Here is a 20,785-nt window from a genome sequence, read left to right as displayed (position 1 = left end):
TGTTTAAAAATGTTTTGTTTTATTAAACCCAAAGGATTCTTTAATCTCATCTCATTTTCTGAACCGCTGTATCCTCATCAGAGTCGTGGGGGGTGCTGGAGCCTATCCCAGCTGACTTTGGGCCAGAGGCGGGGGGGCACCCTGAATTGTTGGCCAGCCATTCGCAGGACACAACAAGACAGACAACCATTCACGCTCACACTCATACCTAGGAGCAATTTAGAGTGTCCAATCAGCCTACCATGTCTTTAGAATGTGGGAGGAAACCGGAGTACCTGGAGGAAACCCACGCAGGCCTGGGGAGAACATTAAAACTCCACAAAGGTGGACTTCACCTGGATTTGAACCGAGGACCCCAGAGCTGTGAGGCCGACGCGCTAACCACTCGCTCCTCTGGGCTGCTTTTTCACATTTTTAAGAACATAAAATAAAATAAAAATATTCAGTGCTGAGTCCTAGTAGCAAGCGGGAGAAATGGGAGTTGCTCCCGCTTGAAAAATAATTTACAAAATAAAAATCATTTTCGCATTAAAAAATCTGCGATGTAGTGAAATGCTGAGGATTACTGTACTTGAATTTGCAATTGCAGCGCACAAAAATAGCACTTCTACAATTACCATTAAGCCTTAATGGTTTAGGAAATATATAGATATAAAAATGGACACACCTTCTAGTCTGTGAAGGACAACTTTTGCATGCATTATTTTGCAAAATGTCGAGTTTTCCTCGTGGAACTTTGCGGCTCTTTTCCCACACGTAAATTCTGATGGAGACGCCATTGATAGCTGCTAGCTCGGCTAAGTTAACGAGGGCGCAAAGCTTCAAAGTTCTTCGACGACTTGAAGAGTTGTTCCTTTGATATATGCTAACAGGCTGAGCCAAAGTAGCCCACAAAGCTTCACCGCGTTTGTTCCCAGTTAGCTTGTCGTAGCTAGCATGTTTCGTCTGGTAGTGCCTCTTGATGTTGAATTCCTTGAAAACAGCCACAGTCTCTTGGCAAATTAGGCAGACACAGTTGTTTCGTATTTCAGTGAAAAAATACTCAAATTTCCACTTGACCTGGAAGCGGCGGCCCTCGCGGTCAACTTTCCTTTTTTTGTTTACAGACGCCATGTTAGAAATGGGCTGGGCTGAAACGATCACGCCAGAGTGCGGCCACAGGGCTACTGCCATCTTCTGGTGAAATGAAAAATATGAAAAATAGCTTTTTGTACACATGTATTTTATACTGTGGTCAACAGTGCTGGCGGGCCGCATATTATTGATTTCATGATAGAGGCCGCGGGCCGGTAAAAATTTGTCCACGGGCCGCAATTGGCCCGGGGGCCGGACTTTGGACATGACTGCTTTAGAGCAATTACCGTAATTACTCGAATATAACACGCAGGTTTTTGCAAAATAATTTATTCCAATAGTTGGGGGTGCGTGTTATAATCAAGAACTAAAATAAATTACAAATTTTCGATCGAAAAAAGCATTGTCAAACTCACTTGACGCACGGATTTGACGTCATCACGTAGAGACGACGCACAGATTTTACGTCATCTCGTAATTTCGATCGAAAATCGGAAAGCCGAGACCACCACTGCCCCCCTCTAGCCTCCTACTCGTCTCAGTTCACCCTCTCTCAGTTCAGTGTTATAATCAAGAACTAAAATAAATTACAAATTTTCGATCGAAAAAAGCATTGTCAAACTCACTTGACGCACGGATTTGACGTCATCACGTAAAGACGACGCACGGATTTTACGTCATCTCGTAATTTCGATCGAAAATCGGAAAGCCGAGACCACCACTGCCCCCCTCTAGCCTCCTACTCGTCTCAGTTCACCCTCTCTCAGTTCAGTGTTATAATCAATAACTAAAATAAATTATAAATTTTCGATCGAAAAAAGCATTGTCAAACTCACTTTGACGCACGGATTTTACGTCATCTCGTACAGCCGACGCACGGATTTTACATCATCTCGTAAAGCCAATCGGATGATGTGTTGTGGGAGGAAGAGGAAGTTGACGCATACCGGCTGTAGCCAATCCATTCATTGCTTTCGTTTCCTGTATTTAAGTAGCGACGCGTCATCACACGTCGCCGGATCGTTCACTATCGTTGACTATCATTGACTGTTGTTAGCGGTTGCTAGCGGTCGCTAGCTGTCGTTATTCTGTTGCCTCTGTCCGTATGCGCGCCGCATGCGGCCACGTTTGTTTCCACGCCTTGGTTGATTCATTAAAGGACTCCGTATCACGCTGAATGCCTCGTCCTCTCCTGCTTCCTGCATTTGCACAACGCGGCGCGACCGTAACAGATGCCCCCGATCGCGCTGCGATGACCCAGCGACGCGGCGCGATCATAACAAGAGGACAGACAAAGAGAGAGAGGAACTCTTCATTTGAAGGATTCTAATGAATAAATTTGTTTGAACAAAACAATCGTGAAACGACGAAAAAAAGGTAAGATTTCTGATTTTCGTCAGCGGGAAAGTTCAGGTGCGCACTATATTCGAGTACTGCGTTTTTCCAGATATTTTTGGCCCAAAGTTATACCTGCGTGTTATTTTCGAGTGCGCGTTATATTCGAGTAATTACGGTAAGCCATATAAAATGCATGCTAATCAAGAACTCCAAATTCATTCAATAATGTGAATAATACCCCAATCTAGTAGTGTTTTGCAAACATTTAACATTACATTCCCTTTGTAGTTTGTCCTATAAAACTTTCTTACTCAATGTTTTTCCAATAGTTACACATAAAATAAAAATCTACCAATAATCCCCTTCAACATCAAAAAGATAAAAACAATTTACCGTTAATTACAGACATGAAGTTACCGTATTTTCACACCTGTAGAAAGAAAACAATCTTTTATATCATAATTTGTCAAATTGTTCAAATTAATGTATTCATTAAATCTGAGCAAATAACGCTTCACTTTTTTGTTACCTTTGAATTTGGAAGGCTGATTTTGTCCACAAAAAGACCCAAAAAGTATTTTTCACCAAAAAGAGAGCTTTATTGAAACTACCAAAAAGATGACACGTTAAATTACAGATTAAAAAGTGTAAACAAGATTTTCAGAATGCAAAATACAATTATACTTTGATTACAATGATCTTTCATACAGAATTTGAAAAAGCAAGCAAAGCCGTGATTGGCCACTGCTTATTACAACACATTTGCGTCTTTTAAGTCTATCCTTACGACAAAATCTCTGGCAAGAAGCTGAGCAGGAAAAAGGTTTCTGACGTGTGGGTAATTGTGTCTTTAAGATATTCCTGCCACAAATCGAGCAAAAAAAAGGGCTTTTCTCCTCTGCGGGTTGTTAAGTCTTCTTTTCAGGTTTTTCAATTGTGTAGCTTTTTAATTGGGCTGTTGTAGCGAATTTGTGGCCACAGACTGAGCAGGAAAACATTGTTCCCCAGTGTGGGTTATTAAGTGTTCTTTTAAGCTTCTCCTATGGGAAAATGTTCGACCACAAACTGAGCAGGAAAATGTTTCTTTGCCAGTGTGGGTTATAATGTGTGTTTGTAAAGCTGGCTTTTGAGAAAAGGCTTTACCGCAAACTGAGCAGGAAAATGGTTTTTTGCCAGTGTGGGTTCTTGTGTGGTCTTCTAAGTGGTGCTTTTGAGAAAAGGCTTTACCGCAAACTGAACACGAAAATGGTTTTTCACCAGTGTGGGTTCTTGCATGACTAATTAAGTGATCCTTCTGTGTGAATCTTTGACCACAAACTGAACACAAAAATGGTTTTTCACCAGTGTGGGTTCTTATGTGGATTTTTAAGGATTCATTGCGAGAAAAGGCTTTACCGCAAACTGAACACGAAAATGGTTTTTCACCAGTGTGGGTTCTTGCATGACTAATTAAGTCTCCCTTCCGTGTGAATCTTTGACCACAAACTGAACACGAAAATGGCTTTTCACCCGTGTGGGTTCTTGTGTGTATTGTTACACTTCCCTTCCGTTTAAATGTTTTACCACAAACTGAACACGAAAATGGTTTTTCACCAGTGTGGGTTCTTGTGTGTATTTTTACACTTCCCTTCCGTTTAAATGTTTTACCACAAACTGAACACGAAAATGGTTTTTCACCAGTGTGGGTTCTTATGTGGATTTTTAAGGATTCATTTTGAGAAAAGGCTTTACCGCAAACTGAACACGAAAATGGTTTTTCACCAGTGTGGGTTCTTGCATGACTAATTAAGTGTCCCTTCTGTGTGAATCTTTGACCACAAACTGAACACGAAAATGTTTTTTCACCAGTGTGGGTTATTATGTGGATTTTTAAGGATTCATTTTGAGAAAAGGCTTTACCGCAAACTGAACACGAAAATGGTTTTTCACCAGTGTGGGTTCTTATGTGGATTTTTAAGGATTGATTTTTAGAAAAGGCTTTACCGCAAACTGAACACGTAAATGGTTTTTCACCAGTGTGGGTTCTTGTGTGTATTTTTACATTTCCCTTGTGTGTAAATGTTTTACCACAAACTGAACACGAAAATGGTTTTTCACCAGTGTGGGTTCTTGTGTGTATTTTTAAGGTTCCTTTCTCTTTAAATCTTTTACCACAAACTGAACACGAAAATGGTTTTTCACCAGTGTGGGTTCTTGCATGACTAATTAAGCTTCCCTTCCGTGTGAATCTTTGACAAGAAACTGAACACGAAAATGTTTTTTCACCCGTGTGTGTTCTTGCATGACTAATTAAGTCTGCCTTCCGTGTGAATCTTTGACCACAAACTGAACACGAAAATGGTTTTTCACCAGTGTGGGTTCTTGAGTGTATTTGTAAAACTTGCTTATGAGAAAAGGCTTTACCGCAAACTGAACACGAGAATGGTTTTTCACCAGTGTGTGTTCTTGCATGACTAATTAAGTGTCCCTTCTGTGTAAAGGTTTTACCACAAACTGTACATGATAGGGGTTTCGCCCCAGTGTGGCTCCTCATATGCATTTTCAAAGAAGACTTTTTCCCAAAAGTTTTCCCACACTGAAAGCATTTGCAGAGTTTGTCGCCACTGGGATTTTTCTTAACATCTTCAACATCATCATCGTCAAAAAGCAAGTTGTTGTCATCTGATAAAGGAGCAATTAAATTTTCTGCTCGCCATCCATCTGTTGACCTGCCGCTCAGAAGCTCCGCCCCTCTGTTGGCCACGCCCAGATCATCTTCACTCTTGAAAGGCTCACCAGTTGACCATTTGACACATTCCTCATTTTTGATTGGAGGTTGCTCTTCTCTTTTGCACTGTTGAGGGAACTCTGGCTCCTCCTTTTTAATTAGGGGCCATGTTGTGGTGTTTGCAGGCTCCGCCCCTCCACTGGCCACGCCCCGAACATTTTCCCTCTTCACGAACTCACCAAGTGACCAGGTGGAATCATCTTCCTCCTTTTTGATTGGAAGTTGCTCATCTCCCATTTGTTGTTGAGGGAACTCTGACTCCTCCTCTTTGATTTGGGGGAGCTCAACTTGCCCTTCAAGGTCAACAGACTCATGCTCATAAGCACCAAGATCATTTCTGAAACCTGCAAAGACACGAAGATAAATGATTAACCATTTTCCAATTATAAAATGACTGAATTTCTTGTTCACAGAAATGAAACCAAATGGAAGAGGGCACTATACATCCATTTCGTCACAATGCAGTACAGACGCTCCCCTACTTACGAACGAGTTAGGTTCCGAGCGATTGTTCATAAGTTGAATTTGTTTGTAAGTTGATTCAGTGCTATATTTTGTATTATAATTTATGTTTAAAGCCTATATAAGTATTTTGAAGGTTTATATAAGTGCATTTGTATGTTTAAGGCTTGTATAAGTAACACATATTGGTTTGTACTAAAAAACATTTAATAAAATGGAGAGAATATGTACAGTACTGTATAGAAAGAGAGATTTATGTATTAGAAACTGGCCGAAAGAAGCGATCTAACGACGATTGCAGTTTTCTTCTTTTTTTCATCATAAATGATGCGGTAGCACTGTATGGCATCATTCAATTGATTTGCAAACTTTGTGAAACGTTCAATATTTGGGTCCTGCTGCTCGATCTTTCCGTTTATAAATGGTACTGACGGTCGAACGATTCAAGTTGTATGCCCGTGCAACGCTCACCACTCTCACGCGCATCAACCTTCGTTATTGCCACTTGGTTCAAATGAAATGGCTTGCCTCTTCCTTGCACCTCCCTCACTAGAAGCCTTTCACTTTTCACTAACCATATTGAATAATGGTTGCACGAGATATTTCATGATAAAAATTAAAAAGGTTCTTTGCGCACTGGAGATACGTCACGCACTTACGCAACTTACGCACTGCAACGAACTGGGCAGAGGAAGGTGGATGCTGGGTGAACTGAGCACTCACAGCGCCAGGCGTCGGTATTAGTGGCGGAAAGAAGCACTAATCGGAAAAAGGCGCGCAATACAAAATCGAACTTACGAACATTTTTCGACATAAACGCAATTTTCAGACATGTTCGTATGTACCGTTGTTCGTAAGTCAAATGTTCGTAAGAGGGGAGCGTCTGTACTTACTACTGTAGTATTCTCGTAAACAGCAACATGAGTTGAAAACTGTTTATAGGTGCATTTTTCAAAGTATGGCACTATTGGTCAGAAAAGTTTCTTCACTGGTGATGTAACTCCTTAAAATTAGTCAAAAAAATTTGGAGCCTTTTCATTGTAAACATTCTCTTATGTTTTAGATTTTAATTTAGTTTAAATGCTTTCGCCAAAGGGCAGTGGCGGGCCGTTAGGGCCTTCAAGGCCTTCTCTGCTGGCCTAAGAAATATCTGAATCATATTGTATTTTGTCCATCAATACTTATTATTTGAAATGGTCTGTCAGCTTCCTTTCATTGCTTTCCCCCCTGGTTGCACTGCTTCCAGATGTGTGTTTTCATATTGAAGCATTTAACCAATCACATTTCAGCCATTATTTGTTGCCAGATCAGATCTGCCTCAAAGCCTTCACAATCAGTTCTGCGGGCTCTGCTGCATCAAACTAGACTGTTGCTTTTAACCAATCAGATTTCGAGTTGCAACCCCACAATGCTTTTTCATACGCATTAGCATTTTGCTGGCTGGGATACGTCATTGCTTTCACCAACTATGATTGGCTAATAGGCGGGCCAAAGCCATAGTGAGGCAGCCAGAGATCGCAAACTCCACCCACAATGGCCGACTCACAGCAAAAACAGAGGCAAAAACAAATGGACTCTGTTGCAGATTTGCTCACCAAGCTATTTTCCAGACTGACTTATCCAGAAAAAAATGGACATCATTAAGAAAGGGCGGTCAACTCCGAAGCTAGCAAGCCTGTTACAGCCGGGAAAATGGTGTGCGCGTGCCACTTTCAGTGCGCTAACTTAGCTGCACAAGCAAATATATTGTTGTGTTGATTTAAAGCCATTTTCAAAACGAACTATGCCGGAAATATGACAGGACAGGCTCGGCTTTCATCATTACCTTCGATGGCGATAGGAAAGAAAGAAGAAAGAAAGAAAGGAGGATGGATATTGTGTACAGTTAAAAATAATTTTTGGTGAGTATAATATGGCTATATTCCTAAATAATATTTCAATTGTGGGCCCGGTTCTGATATCTGAAAAGCTCCAGTGTATGTATTTAAGCTCCAGTGTTTGTATTTAATCACCAAATGCTGCTAGGATGGGGATTTTATCCCATTTTAGTGCAATTTTTGCCGTTTCGCCATTGACATCCATCGCTGTCTTTTCCCAAGGAAATCACCCCCCCTGGCCTGGTTGTAATGTCTCAAAAGCTCCAGTATTTGTATTCAATCAATAAATGCTGCTACGAAGTGGATTTTACCTAATTTTAGTGCATTTTTTGTCATTTCACGTATGGACGTATCGACATTCATCGCTGTCTTTTTACCGGGGAAATGATACTCCGGGCCCGGATCTAATGTCTAAAAAGCTCCAGTATTTGTATTTAATCAATAAATGCTGTTCGGTTGGATTTTACCCCATTTTCGGGCAATGTTTGCCCGTACGCCATTGACGTTCATCGCTGTCTTTTCCCGGGAAAATCGCCCCCCTGGCCTGGTTTTAATGTCTGAAAAGCTCCAGTATTTGTATTTAATCATGAAATGCTGCTAGGAAGTGGATTTTACCCAATTTTTGTGCATTGATTTATTGATTATTTTTTATGTCGCAGCTCTAGCTGCAGTAGAGGTTTTATAGCCATAAAATAGTTTTTGAGGGTTGGATTGATACGTTGAAGGCGCTACGAGAAAATGCATCGACCGCCACTGCCAAAGGGGAGGCATTAAAAAAGCATTATCTTTTATTCAGTAGCAGGTCTATTATTATTTGGGGGATTGATGAGATAGAAATTGAGGTACAGTGGTACCTCTACATACGAGCAGCTCGAGATACGTGGAAAATTTCGAGCAAATAACGAGATGCGAGAAAGCCAGTTAGCCAAGACATGAGGCTGTTTATCATTGTAGCGCACTGTCTTTTTTGCCGCATCTCTTTCGTGTATAACTGATATCTACGAGCACTGGGCGGAGCGTTGCATTTTTTTCAGTGTTTTTTTCCGTCACTCAGCGCGAGTGCCGGAGCGATCGCCAATACGAGCAGTATAGTATATTACTTCTCGTTGGCTGCTCATAAGAACATCAGAGGCACTGGCTCTCTCCCTCGCAACTCCTCGTGTAATATCTCTGGTCGCAACTATACCTCTTTGTAACGTCTCCGCGAGCACTGAGCGGACCGTTGCTTTTTTTCAGTGTCCCCCCCCTTAGCCTGTTAGCACCCGTTAACGGAGCAATCGCTAATTCAAGACTACTTCTCATTGGCAAGTGGTCGTGCGTTATCCTATTGTTAGGACATTTGTGTGCATTATTTTCGGAATATTATGAAGGGAATGCTACAGCAAACAGCCCATCGATAGCGAACGTGAGGGTGGAGGCGTGGCAAACAGCTAACCCAGCCAGAAGTTATAAAAATGTAAATCCAAATTAGAATTCAGTTTTGTCTGAAGTTACATTAAACGTATGTTTGAGTGTGACTGTATATATTAATCCGAGTTAATTTAAATTTGTTTGCCGTGGAAAGAACCCCCCCACCCTCTATGTCCCTCTCTGTACCCGCCGCAAAATCCGTCTAATTTTAGTTCTAATAAACACATTTTATTACTATTAAACCACTAGTTATGTGTTACTTTGTTAATAGATGGCGAATTAGAAGAAATAAAAAAAAATTCCAATCCAATATCCTGTGTTTGATGTTTTTTCAGAGGGCTGGAACGAATTCATTTGCTTTTAGTTCATTTCAACGGGAAACGTTCGCTCGAGTTACGATAAGATAGACACACGAGCTCAGTCCCGGAACGAATTAAGCTCATTTGTAGATGTACCACTGTATCGTCTGATTGGACACTCTGAATTGTCCCTAGGTATAAGTGTGAGAGTGAATGGTTTTTTTTCTCCTCGTGCTCTGCGATTGGCTGGCCACCGATTCAGGCTGTTCCTCTCCTCTGGCCCAAAGGCAGCTGGGATAGGCTCCAGCACCCCCTATACACGATGTAGCATATCAGAAAATGAATCAATGAATGTTGGAATTAAAAACAGTGGGAGAAGCCCAATGTAGCTTCGGCAGCAAACCTCGACTGGGTAGATGGTGCATTTCCAGACAAATTTCTGGCACACAGATTCAAGTATTCGGCCTTCTTGCTCTCGAAGGTGGCCTCTGTTGGTACTGGTAGTTCTATGAGGTGAAGCGCTCTTGTCTCTGAGGACCCTACGTCAATGTCTGTGCGGAGTGATGTAGTGATGATCTCTGATGATAGTTAATATTCTATTTATTTATAAGCTGCATTTGAATTTTAGCATTAAATATGAAGTACTTCCGCAGACCGCACCACGGACCGGCAGTGGGCCAGATTTGGCCATCGGGCCGCAACTTTGACACCCTTGTTTGAACGCTGCTCTTGTTGTTGTTTAGTGCATCTACATCTCTATTTTTAAAATTTTCAATTTAGAGCAAGCAAATGAGTGTTATGTCACTCAAGCATTTAGCCAAAAATGGAGGGCGAGTAGTAGGAATGACTCTTGAATGGGGGGGACGCTCGCGCGTTGCGTAATTTGAAAAATACATTGTTTGTTTGTGATAAGGATACAATAAAAGGAAAGCTACTGTTTAATGCCGTTGTTAAGTATTAACGCGTTGAGACTCATTCTTCCCTCCTAGAGTGGTTACATTTAAATAGAAATAAAATTTATTACGTCTTTCTTCGAATGGTGCTAGTGCAAATTCATGAAAATGTACGTACGCTACTATAGTGTCATGTCAATAGAATACCTTTAAGGGAATGCATGGAAATAAAAAGTGAACCCACTTTCTAGTCTTTGAAGAACAACTTTCTCATGCGTTATGTTGCAAACTGTTGATTGCTCGTGAGTTGAATGCTCCTGTTTGACCTCAAAAAGTTCCTTCTGGAGCTTTGACCGTTGTGTTCTTGCCGACATTTCCACACGTGAATTCTGATGATGGCGGCGGCTTTGATAGCAGCTAGCTAAGCTAAATTAGCCCGGAAACCCCCAACGAGTTCTTCAACGCGTTTCTTAGATAGCTGCTACTATGCTAAAGCATAAAAAAGCACTTCGACGACTTGTTTATTTGATAGCTGCTAGCTATGCCGAGCTAATATAGCCAGGAAACCTACAACGAGTTCTTCGTCGACTTGTTCCTTTGATAGCTGCTAGCTAAGCTAAAGCATAAACAAGCTATTCGACGACTTGTTTCTTTGATAGCTGCTAGCTGGGCTAAGCTAAAGCAGGTTTTGCTGATAAATAGTGATGGAACGAGCGACGCTGGTGCGTCAGCACTGTGCTGATAACTCAAGAGAGAAATCCCGTATTGTTGTGTGTATTGCTTTAAGAAAGAACCACGTGACTGATACAGAAAATGTATCGTTTGGCCAAAGTGTTTAGTATAAGGAAATAAACTTTATCCAAGTGTCGTGGGTCTGTTGGATGGACTTTTACGTAATCATTGATAATTCTAAAGAGTTTCCCTCAGTGTGGAATTATTTTGATCGTATCATGAACGATTTGTTCTGGGCATGCGCTTTAAGCGTCGCCTCCTTTTTTAGCCGCAAGTGATTTATGCTCAATTTACTTTTCAATTTAATTCGAACCTGCGCAATAATTTTTGCTAAAATCATATGTCAGACCATTTGATGAATATTTATTTCCTATGTCCCACTCTCTTGCATTTATAAAGCGAATGCCATTGAAAGAAGTGACGCTTGATTCGCGCATGCGCAAAATTCGTCACTTAACTCTAAAACAATGTTTATTTTTTTTCTTAGTAAGGGAAATGTCTTTTAATCATGTCATTTCAAAAGGAAACAAAATATGTTTTTATGTTCAAAGTTAAAGTGGAAAACAGAAAATATTTTTACAGTTATTTTTACATTTTACAAAATACTTATTGAACTAAAACACAAAAAGAAAAAAATGGATGTAAAAATTCCAAATATTCGTTAAAAATGGGAAAATCAAGAAATATCATTTAGGTTGGTCCGGATTAAGGTAGGAAATGGTTTGTGCACCTGCGATTGAACAGGAAAAGGCAAGCATGCTCCTCGCTCATTCGTGGTGGATGTTCACGGCACTCTCTACAGGCGCAACCGCGTGGATCTACGAGTGGCAGAGCGCTCAGCGGAAATAAAGGGTCTGAAACAGCGAAGTCTGGAATGTGACTGGGACATCAATCCGGGCAGAGACTGCCCATGGGTCAGGCCATGGGGAAATTGCACAGTGCAAAAAGCCCAAGCGCCCCAAGCAGTCTGGCTCCTCGCAGCCCGTCTACATCGGCACCAGAGGACAATGCCAGACACCGGAGAGACGCAGTAACTCACCAGGCCAGGCAATCTACACACGTTGTGGCCGCCTCTCACGGCCACCGCCTAAACTGAATTGGTGATCGTAGAAGAGCATACATGAAAACAAGGGTTCGACTAGGGTGTAGGCTGCACGCTGCCCTTACTAAGCCCAGACCCACGCATACATAGACAATGACAGCACACACACACGAAGAAGTTGCACAAGAGACTTTTGGTTTGTTGTCAGATTGTTGAAGAAAAAAAAAAAGAGGAAAAAATGTGTCATTTTGTTAGTACAAGGGTTAATGTCAGGAATAAGCATAATACAAGAATAGTTTATGTTCAGAACAATATGTCATGGTGGGCAGCAATGTTTAATGTGAATAAAAGGTTACTATAAAGTTACAGAACAGTAATCTAAAGGAAGGAAGATGTTACAGATTATAGTAATGAATATTGAGCAGTTAGCGACATCTGGTGGTTCATCATTGTAGCAGGTTCTCAGTTCTACCCATAATGCTATGCGCTGTCCTGCTTTGATTCATTCAATAAAGTCACGATCAGAAACAACAATACCACCCCGTTAAATATTTCATTATGAAATATTAATTGTGTAACGTAAAGTATATATCGGTCTATTGAACTAATGATCGTCAAAAGTGAACGTACCTTCGAGTTTGTGAAGAACAACTTTAGCTTGCATCATTTTAAAAACAATAGAATGTTGATGACATGTGAGATCCTCTTTCACGCCATAAAGTTCCTTCTGAAACTTTGCCGCAAACGGCGTCGTTCTCCCAGACATTTTTCACACTTTTTTGTGTTCGCTTGACGACGTACTGATGCAGACGACGTGTTCCTATGTTAGCTGCCAGCTAGGCTAGGCTAAAGTACGACTCCCAAAACGAATTGAAGATAAACGGACTGACGTTCGAGTCCACAAACTATTTAATGTTGAGCATGTTGCCGAGGTTTCGTTTCATTTAAGTTAAATTAAATTGAGGAGAAACAAGAGGCGCACAAACAAAAAGTTAAAACCCTAGCCATGCAGAAATGAACGCCCGGACACAGAAAATGAGGACTTTCAGGGATTTGTGGGTGATGATGACGTGAGTGAGTTGTAAAATGTCTAAATAAAGTACAACCGAACTCAGTTTTGCTTCCGTTGCCTTTTTAAAACATGTTTTTAGCGTGTGGGTGTAGCGTGCAAGAACTATATTTCCCAGCAGTCACTGCGCACCGGAACCCGGAAATCGGCTGCTTCCGGTAGCCAGCGCTATTGCGTTTTGATGTTCATCCATATATAATATATATGCGTGTAATGAAACGGTGCGTGCTTTGTGTGTCTAAAACACAGAAATAGCACTTGTTACTGACACTGCGGCTTAAAATACAATGCGCCGAATAGTTGTCAAAATATGGTAATTCAGTGAGGGCAGCGAGCAGCCCATGATCTTCTGGGTGGTGTTGATCACTCTTTGCATGGCTTTTCTGTCTGCTGCCGTGCTTCCAGCGTACCACACTAATGCAGTATACCAGAATGCTCTCCACAGTGGCTCTATAGAAGGTTACCAGAAGCTTAGGGTCCAAGTTGTTCCTCCTGAGTATCCTCAGGCTTCAAACCCTAATTGGCTACAAACATAGTAACATCCATAAGATGACAATCATTTTGGACTTTGCTTGCTCTAACTGAAAGACAACAAAAACAACATTGGCTTTTTCCACCTATCTCACATTTAACACATCCATCTTTCAAATGACATGTTATGCATTGATTAAATAAAGTGTTTATTATCATTTCCAAAGGGTTTTGAAATTAGTGTGGGTGGCTTGGCGTGTTCATCTTCCCAATTTGCGCCAATATTCCACAAAGTGGGCGAATCCCACAGCCTTGTTGCAAAGCTGCACTGGAACGGATGTGTAGCGGTGATGAAGCAAATTTACTTCATTTCCCATTATTTAGTAGGGTTACGGAAATTCCTATTTCCATACAGGGTGCTGAGGAATAGTGTGCCGAACTCTTTCAAGCATTTTCAAGGACTGTATGCAAAATTCTAACATTTTTAAACCTTGAAAACATTACAGGTAAAATTCAAGTATTTTCAACGATTTCAAAGACTTTTACAAATCCCGATTATTAAATGAATGCCCATATAAGCTGCAAACGTGAAATATAGATTGGAGTCACATACAGTATGATTGGAGTATGATACTAAATAAGTATGATACTTATTTAGTCTCCCGATTTCCCAGTATAGATCCAGTATCCCGCCACCAGATTCATTTTTCTCTCACCCCAAGTCTTTGGAAAAAAAGGCGGGAGCGCGCCCAATTTGGCAAAGCTCGCTGCGCTGGGGGAAACCCCGTGCATCAAGTGAACGCACCCAGTATACACGTGAAAAACATGTCCAAAGCAGTACTATACAGAAATAAATCCGGACGCAGTGCATGCATGATGTCACGCACAGTATATGTTATACAAATAAATAATCACCAAAGGTAAACTAACCTTCTAGTCTGTGAAGAACAACTCTGGCATGCATGATTTTCCCACGAGTCGAGTGATACGAAGGCTCCAATGTGACGCCACAAACTCCCCCCTGGAAGTTTTCCGCAGTCTGTGTTGTTCTCGCCATTTCCTTTGTTAGCCACCCACGAGGCTAGGTCTTCAAACTTCAACGAGTTCCGAGAATACTCGAAAATGGACGTACTGATGTCCGAGTAAGTCACGCTGGAAACGTCGCCGAGATTTCGTCGTAACTAAGTGAATGGATAAAGACGAAAAACCGTTCCACGTTGGCTAGTCTTTCTTATACATGCATTGCATGATGGGTAAGGCAACGCCGAGCCCCTTCGCGTCTTAGATCCCGCCCCAATTTTAACCCCGTGTCCGCCTAATCAACTTTATTTCGCTGGAGGGGGTCTACAGTGAGACGTTTTTGTGATGGAATCGGGGGACGAATGATCTTAAGAGACATGTACTGCCTTTCTTAGCACTAGTTCTTATTAAAAAGCATAATTAAAAAATCGTAGAGTCATGCTGGGCCAATGAATATGCTGATTTTGTTTCACATAAGCATCTTGACCATTAAAACGAAATCAGGATGAAATGCGATGAAATATTTTGGTTTTGCCTTTGTTTAAAATGTTAAATTTAATATAGTGGGAGTAATACTACAAGAATGGTAATCCCGTGCCGATTCATGCTTTTGTCCACATTCTCTTGATGGACACTCGTTAAATTGTGTCTGCCATTTTGGTGACTAGTGTATCTGTGTTTTTTTTATCAGGCTTTTTGTTTCCTTTTTCAAATGATTTTTTCACCTATTTTATCGGACGCTTTTCAATTGCATTTACCTGCAGCTCCAACGTAGCCTCCGGAGAGTTTGATACGACGAGGTTGCTGAATCTCTGGGATTTAACCATATTGAATTATTTAAAAGTTTGGTCAGTTGCTTGAATGTTATTTTTTGACAACAAATCAGGGCAGAGCGCAAACGCAGTCCCCCACTATCAGAAATTATCCAGTCGAGATTCACATATTTGAAGAATTCACAGAGGTCAGCACAACCAAGAGTGCAATGGCTGGGCCTCACCCTGGGTTAACCACCTTCTTGATCATGGTATCTCCCCGGCCAGGTAAGTATGAGTTGTCCCTGGCTGCAGCACCCTCTTCTTTCACGTGCTCGCCATCTTCAGTCACGTGCCCGTTTACTACACCGTAATAAAACACACCCGCGCATGCACGCGCACAAAAAAAGTGAACAAAGGCACAAATTAAAATACAAGTCGAACAAAATAGCACTTCTCTACAAATAACATTTTTATAATCTCTAACAAAATGATGCTTCGAAGAATTAAAAACCAAATAGTAAGTTTTTTTAAATCCAGAGTTAAAAAAGGGAAACGAACATCTGAAGCTTTCTACATAAAAACCGCCTCTTCACAGTAATATAAGTTAAAACATTCATGAATTAAGCAGTGGGTTTGTCAGCAATGAGTGTTAGTTGATTAATCAATTGACATAATACATTTTACTTTATCACTACTTCAATTAACAAAGTCAAATGTTTGAGGATGTAAACAGTATGTATAAATCCAAGCATTGAAATTGTGAAATACCATTGCGCCATATCAATAGCAATTCCATATTTAATTTTGACAGAGAGGGACAGCTCTGGTAGCACAGAACATCAAATATTTGATTGAACAAGGTGAGATGCTTAAGGACATAAATAGTCTATAAAAATTCAAGGGGGAATATTGCCTGAATTAACTTTAAGTTTCAGATAAGTAGAAAGTTCATATTTACCATCGACAGAGAGGGGAGGCTCTGTTAGTGCAGAGCATCCAAAATTTGATTAAAACTCTTATTGTTCCTCTCCACGAAAGTCTTTAGTGAAAGGCAAAAGATTAATGAGATTAGAAGAGAAACAGCATGTGGAAAAGCTTCAAATTGATTGTTGAATATGCTACAGAAAATTGCGTTGGTTTCGCTGAATGTAGTCAATGTGGCCCTTTGCTTTCATACTACACCAAAAAGAGTGGCACCTCGATGCTGAGCAGGCATTTAAACTAGCTGTACTGGCAAAAATGATAATTGTCAAACCTATATATTATTATATAAGATGTGAATGTTTATACAGTCATGTTTTACTTGGATATTGTTACAAAAGAAAGGCTTTAATTTGTTAATTTAAATCTCCCCTCATCCGCATGATTAATATATTAAATTTCAGGTTTGCTTCTGTCATTTCAATCATTAAGTTAGGAATTCCAAGAGTAAGTAGTAAATGTATTTTTGATAAAGAGCGAGTGGTGCACCTTTCTTGGAGATACTGCAATAACAGATTGATGCATAGAGTGGAAGGAGCAAGGTCCTATTCCATCCCCTAATTCTAAAATACAATTTAGTATATGGTCAACATTTACGTATACATCAAACTACAATGATACACGTTTAGTGTGATAAGAGAGAAACTCATCTCATCTCGGTTGCGGGGGGTGCTGGAGCCAATCCCAGCTGTCTCCGGGCCAGAGACGGGGGACACCCTGAATCGGGGGCCAGCCAATCGCAGGGCACAAGGAGACGGACAACAATGCACACTCAAACCCACGCTGGATTTTAAGTTAAAAAATTTAACCCACAACCCCAGAGCTTTGAGGCCGCGACGCTAATCACTCGCCCCAATGGGCCGCATACCTGAAAATGTCTGCATTTATTTTAACATTCCTACACTTTTAAAATACAAAAATTCTCTGTTCTTTAATAACATTGTTACGCCGTTGATATGCAAAAAGGAGTCTCGTAAAAAAATCATTATGATTAAAGCGAAGCTAGAGGTAGCGTCAGTGACAGAGTGGTGTGCAAACGTGACACTCCTATTAGTGTGTTCGGGACTCAGCTCTCTCACCAGTGGTTTCACATTTTATCTTACAGGTTAGTGAAGAGCCATAAGCACTCCAACAAAAGAACCATAAATAGCCCATGTATTATTGGCAGTGGTGGGTTTTGAACCCATGCTCCTGAGAGACTGAAACTTATATCCAGCGGCGTGGACCGCGTGTCCACACTACCTTGAATGAGGCTGAATGAGGGATTGTGTAGTTCTAAATTGTGAAATAACCTTATAAACCCTTATATTTAAATATTAAAATGTGTTATTTGTTACTTGCAATAAGATCAAACACAATGTAACATTTAAAGCAAATGTCCTTAAAATTGTCTAACTTTTGCTCAAAATGTAGCTTTTCGATTTAGTGTCACGGCTAGCTAGACAAGAACTGGACTTCGAGCTGCTCTCTTCACGCTGTGGCATTAAGACACCAAATTTAACATTATCGCCCCCTCTGTCTAAAATCTGAATTGAGAACTTGGCAATTTGAGGTAATGAGACAGTAGGGGGCGATAATTCTACAGTACGTTGGCTGCCAACAACCGTAAAACCTCAAGCGAAAGAAGAAGAAGAAGGGATTCGGGCGTTCATTTCTGCATGGCTAGGGTTTTAACTTTTTGTTTGTGCGCCTCTTGTTTCTCCTCAATTTAATTTAACTTAAATTAAACGAAACATCGACAACATGCTCAACATTAAATAGTTTGTGGACTCGAACGTCAGTCCGTTTGTCTTCAATCCGTTTTGGGAGTCGTACTTTAGCCTAGCCTAGCTGGCAGCTAACAAAGGAACACGTCGTCTGCATCAGTACGTCGTCAAGCGAACAGAAAAAAAAGTGTGAAAAATGTCTGGGAGAACGACGCCGGTTGCGGCAAAGTTTCAGAAGGAACTTTATGGCGTGAAAGAGGATCTCTCATGTCATCAACATTCTATTGTTTGCAAAATGATGCAAGCTAAAGTTATTCTTCACAAACTCGAAGGTACGTTCACTTTTGACGATCATTAGTGCATAATAGACAGATATATACTTTACGTTACACAATTAATATTTCATAATGAAATATTTAACGGGGTGGCATTGTTGTTTCTGATCGTGACTTTATTGAATGAATCGAAGCAGGACAGCGCATAGCATTATGGGTAGAACTGAGAACCTGCTACAATGATGAACCACTAGATGTCGCTAACTGCTCAATATTCATTACTATAATCTGTAACATCTTCCTTCCTTTAGATTACTGTTCTGTAACTTTATAGTAACCTTTTATTCACATTAAACATTGCTGCCCACCATGACATATTGTTCTGAACATAAACTATTCTTGTATTATGCTTATTCCTGACATTAACCCTTGTACTAACAAAATGACACATTTTTTCCTCTCTTTTTTTTCTTCAACAATCTGACAACAAACCAAAAGTCTCTTGTGCAACTTCTTCGTGTGTGTGTGCTGTCATTGTCTATGTATGCGTGGGTCTGGGCTTAGTAAGGGCAGTGTGCAGCCTACACCCTAGTCGAACCCTTGTTTTCATGTATGCTCTTCTACGATCACCAATTCAGTTTAGGCGGTGGCCGTGAGAGGCGGCCACAACGTGTGTAGACTGCCTGGCCTGGTGAGTTGCTGCGTCTCTCCGGTGTCTGGCATTGTCCTCTGGTGCCGGTGTAGACGCGCTGCGAGGAGCCAGACTGCTTGGGGCGCTTGGGCTTTCTGCACTGTGCAATTTCCCCATGGCCTGACCCATGGGCAGTCTCTGCCTGGGTTGATGTCCCAGTCACATTCCAGACTTCACTGTTTCAGACCCTTTATTTCCGCTGAGCGCTCTGCCACTCGTAGATCCACGCGGTTGCGCCTGTAGAGAGTGCCGTGAACATCCACCACGAATGAGCGAGGAGCAACCTTCTGAATGCATTGGCCCAATTGCCATCTACCCGTACGGTCACCCGGAAGCGGCTTCATTCTGATCTGATCTCCCACATTTGGCTTTGGGAGGTCTTTGGCGGATCTGTCGTAAGTCGATTTCGCAGTCCGCCGTTTCCACGCCAACTTGCCAGTCACTCCGACCACCACATGTGGTTGCAGTAGGCTGTCTGCAACTGGTAGAGAGGATTTCAGCCTCTTTGACATTAAGCGCTGGGCGGGGCTACTGCCTAACCCCTCCGTGGGCGTGGATTTCTCGTTTAGCCCTGTGGCTAACACAGTGTCCTCAAATTCAGCACGGAAAATTTCCCAGTTCTTTGCCAAATCCCCGAACATTAGGCACAAAAGGGGCGGGGGGCTTCGTTTTTTTTTCCCACACAACGCAAACAACATAAACGGAACAAACACTCCACCCCACGTTCGTTATTGATGGGCTGTTTGCTGTTGTACTATTCCCTTCAAAACATTCCGAAAATGATGCACACAAATGTCCTCACAATCGGATAACGCACCACCACTTGCCAACGAGCAGCAGTCTTTTATCAGCGATCGCTCCGCAGCTCATGGGAGCTTCGGGGGGGCTGGCTAGCGGCTCCCTTTTAGCTTGTAGCATCTGTGTTTGCATCCCCTCAAACGGCCCCTATGATAGAGTTGCTCCGGGGATGCTATTGCGGGGAGTTGCGAGCCAGTGCCCCTGATGTACTTATGAGCAGCGAACGAGAAGTAATATAATACTCCTCGTATTAGATAAAAAATAACAGGAAATGCAGCAGCTGAGCTTACCCACGTATTGATTGTGAGTAAAGTTTTATTCTGAGAAAGAGTGCCATTGCCTGTCGGCGTTGTGTGCACGAGTATACTTAATTACCCAGAAAGCCCTCTTTTCCCCGCGCATGCGCGTTGTGCGTTTCCTGGTCTGAATAACTCATTCGGTGCTCGTAAATATTGTTATACACGAAAGATATGCAAAAAAGACAGTGCCATGGCCACCTGGCTTGGTCGCATCACGAAATTTTGATCGCATGACGGGCGAATTATTCGATCGAAATTTCCGTCGTAAAACGAGAATATTGTATCACGAGCGGTCGTGTGACGAGGTACCACTGTACAGTACTATAATCTGTAACAGCCAGTGGCGATGACGTCATATACAAGCGGCGAAGATTTTGCCTTCAGACGGGAAAAACATAAAAAAAGAGAAAGGAAAAAAAGAATAGAAATACGAAACATATTGTGGAAATGTGTGAATTATAAACCATTTCTCCAATGGAAAAATGATAACCAACTGATCTTTTTTAGTCATTTCGTTTTAAAAACCTCATACAATCAATACAACCAAGATAATAATGATATTATTTAATTTATAAATGCCATTCGGGTATAAATTGTTAAAATATTTAGAGACACAAGTCAAAGTTTTTGCCAGGTTTAACAGTATTAAAATTTAAATATACAAAAAGCAAATTGATGATACGAGAATTGGGATTAATGAATATGCCACTTAGTTATACGTACTATTCTATTCATATTAAAGCATGTTTTCATATTTATAAGAAAAATACGTGAAGCCAAACAATATATATTAACAGGGGTTTGATACTCGTGGACTGCAACATAC

At 41.2% G+C, this 20,785-nt stretch overlaps 1 protein-coding gene and 2 non-coding genes across 3 annotated transcripts; all 3 read right to left on the bottom strand.

Annotated features, from left to right (window-relative positions):
• Nucleotides 1-3,076: 3,076 nt before the first annotated feature.
• On the bottom strand, nt 3,077-13,137 carry LOC144065980 (uncharacterized). The gene is made up of 2 exons (XM_077589247.1): nt 12,525-13,137; nt 3,077-5,523 (listed from the first exon to the last, which is right to left on the bottom strand). Exons 1-2 carry the CDS (start codon nt 12,658-12,660, stop codon nt 3,359-3,361), a joined length of 2,301 nt encoding a protein of 766 aa, XP_077445373.1. The 5' UTR covers nt 12,661-13,137; the 3' UTR covers nt 3,077-3,358.
• Nucleotides 13,138-15,337: 2,200 nt separating this feature from the next.
• On the bottom strand, nt 15,338-15,502 carry LOC144066350 (U1 spliceosomal RNA). Its single transcript, XR_013297525.1, has one exon. It is a non-coding gene; the product is annotated as a U1 spliceosomal RNA (small nuclear RNA).
• A 682-nt stretch (nt 15,503-16,184) lies between these two features.
• Nucleotides 16,185-16,297, bottom strand: LOC144066461 (U5 spliceosomal RNA). The gene has a single exon (XR_013297626.1). It is a non-coding gene; the product is annotated as a U5 spliceosomal RNA (small nuclear RNA).
• Nucleotides 16,298-20,785: the final 4,488 nt, after the last annotated feature.

This window comes from Stigmatopora argus, chromosome 20 (assembly GCF_051989625.1).
Source record: "Stigmatopora argus isolate UIUO_Sarg chromosome 20, RoL_Sarg_1.0, whole genome shotgun sequence".
Taxonomy (NCBI): Eukaryota; Metazoa; Chordata; class Actinopteri; order Syngnathiformes; family Syngnathidae; genus Stigmatopora; species Stigmatopora argus.
This window is presented reverse-complemented; position numbering and strand designations above follow the sequence as displayed.

Excerpts from the sequence above, each read along its gene's own strand:
- LOC144065980 (XM_077589247.1), bottom strand. The coding sequence starts at position 12,660 with ATGTCTGGGAGAACGACGCCGTTTGCGGCAAAGTTTCAGAAGGAACTT. Across the intron at positions 5,524-12,524 it reads TGTTCTTCACAAACTCGAAG|GTTTCAGAAATGATCTTGGT; the intron begins GTACGTTCACTT and ends GTGTCTTTGCAG.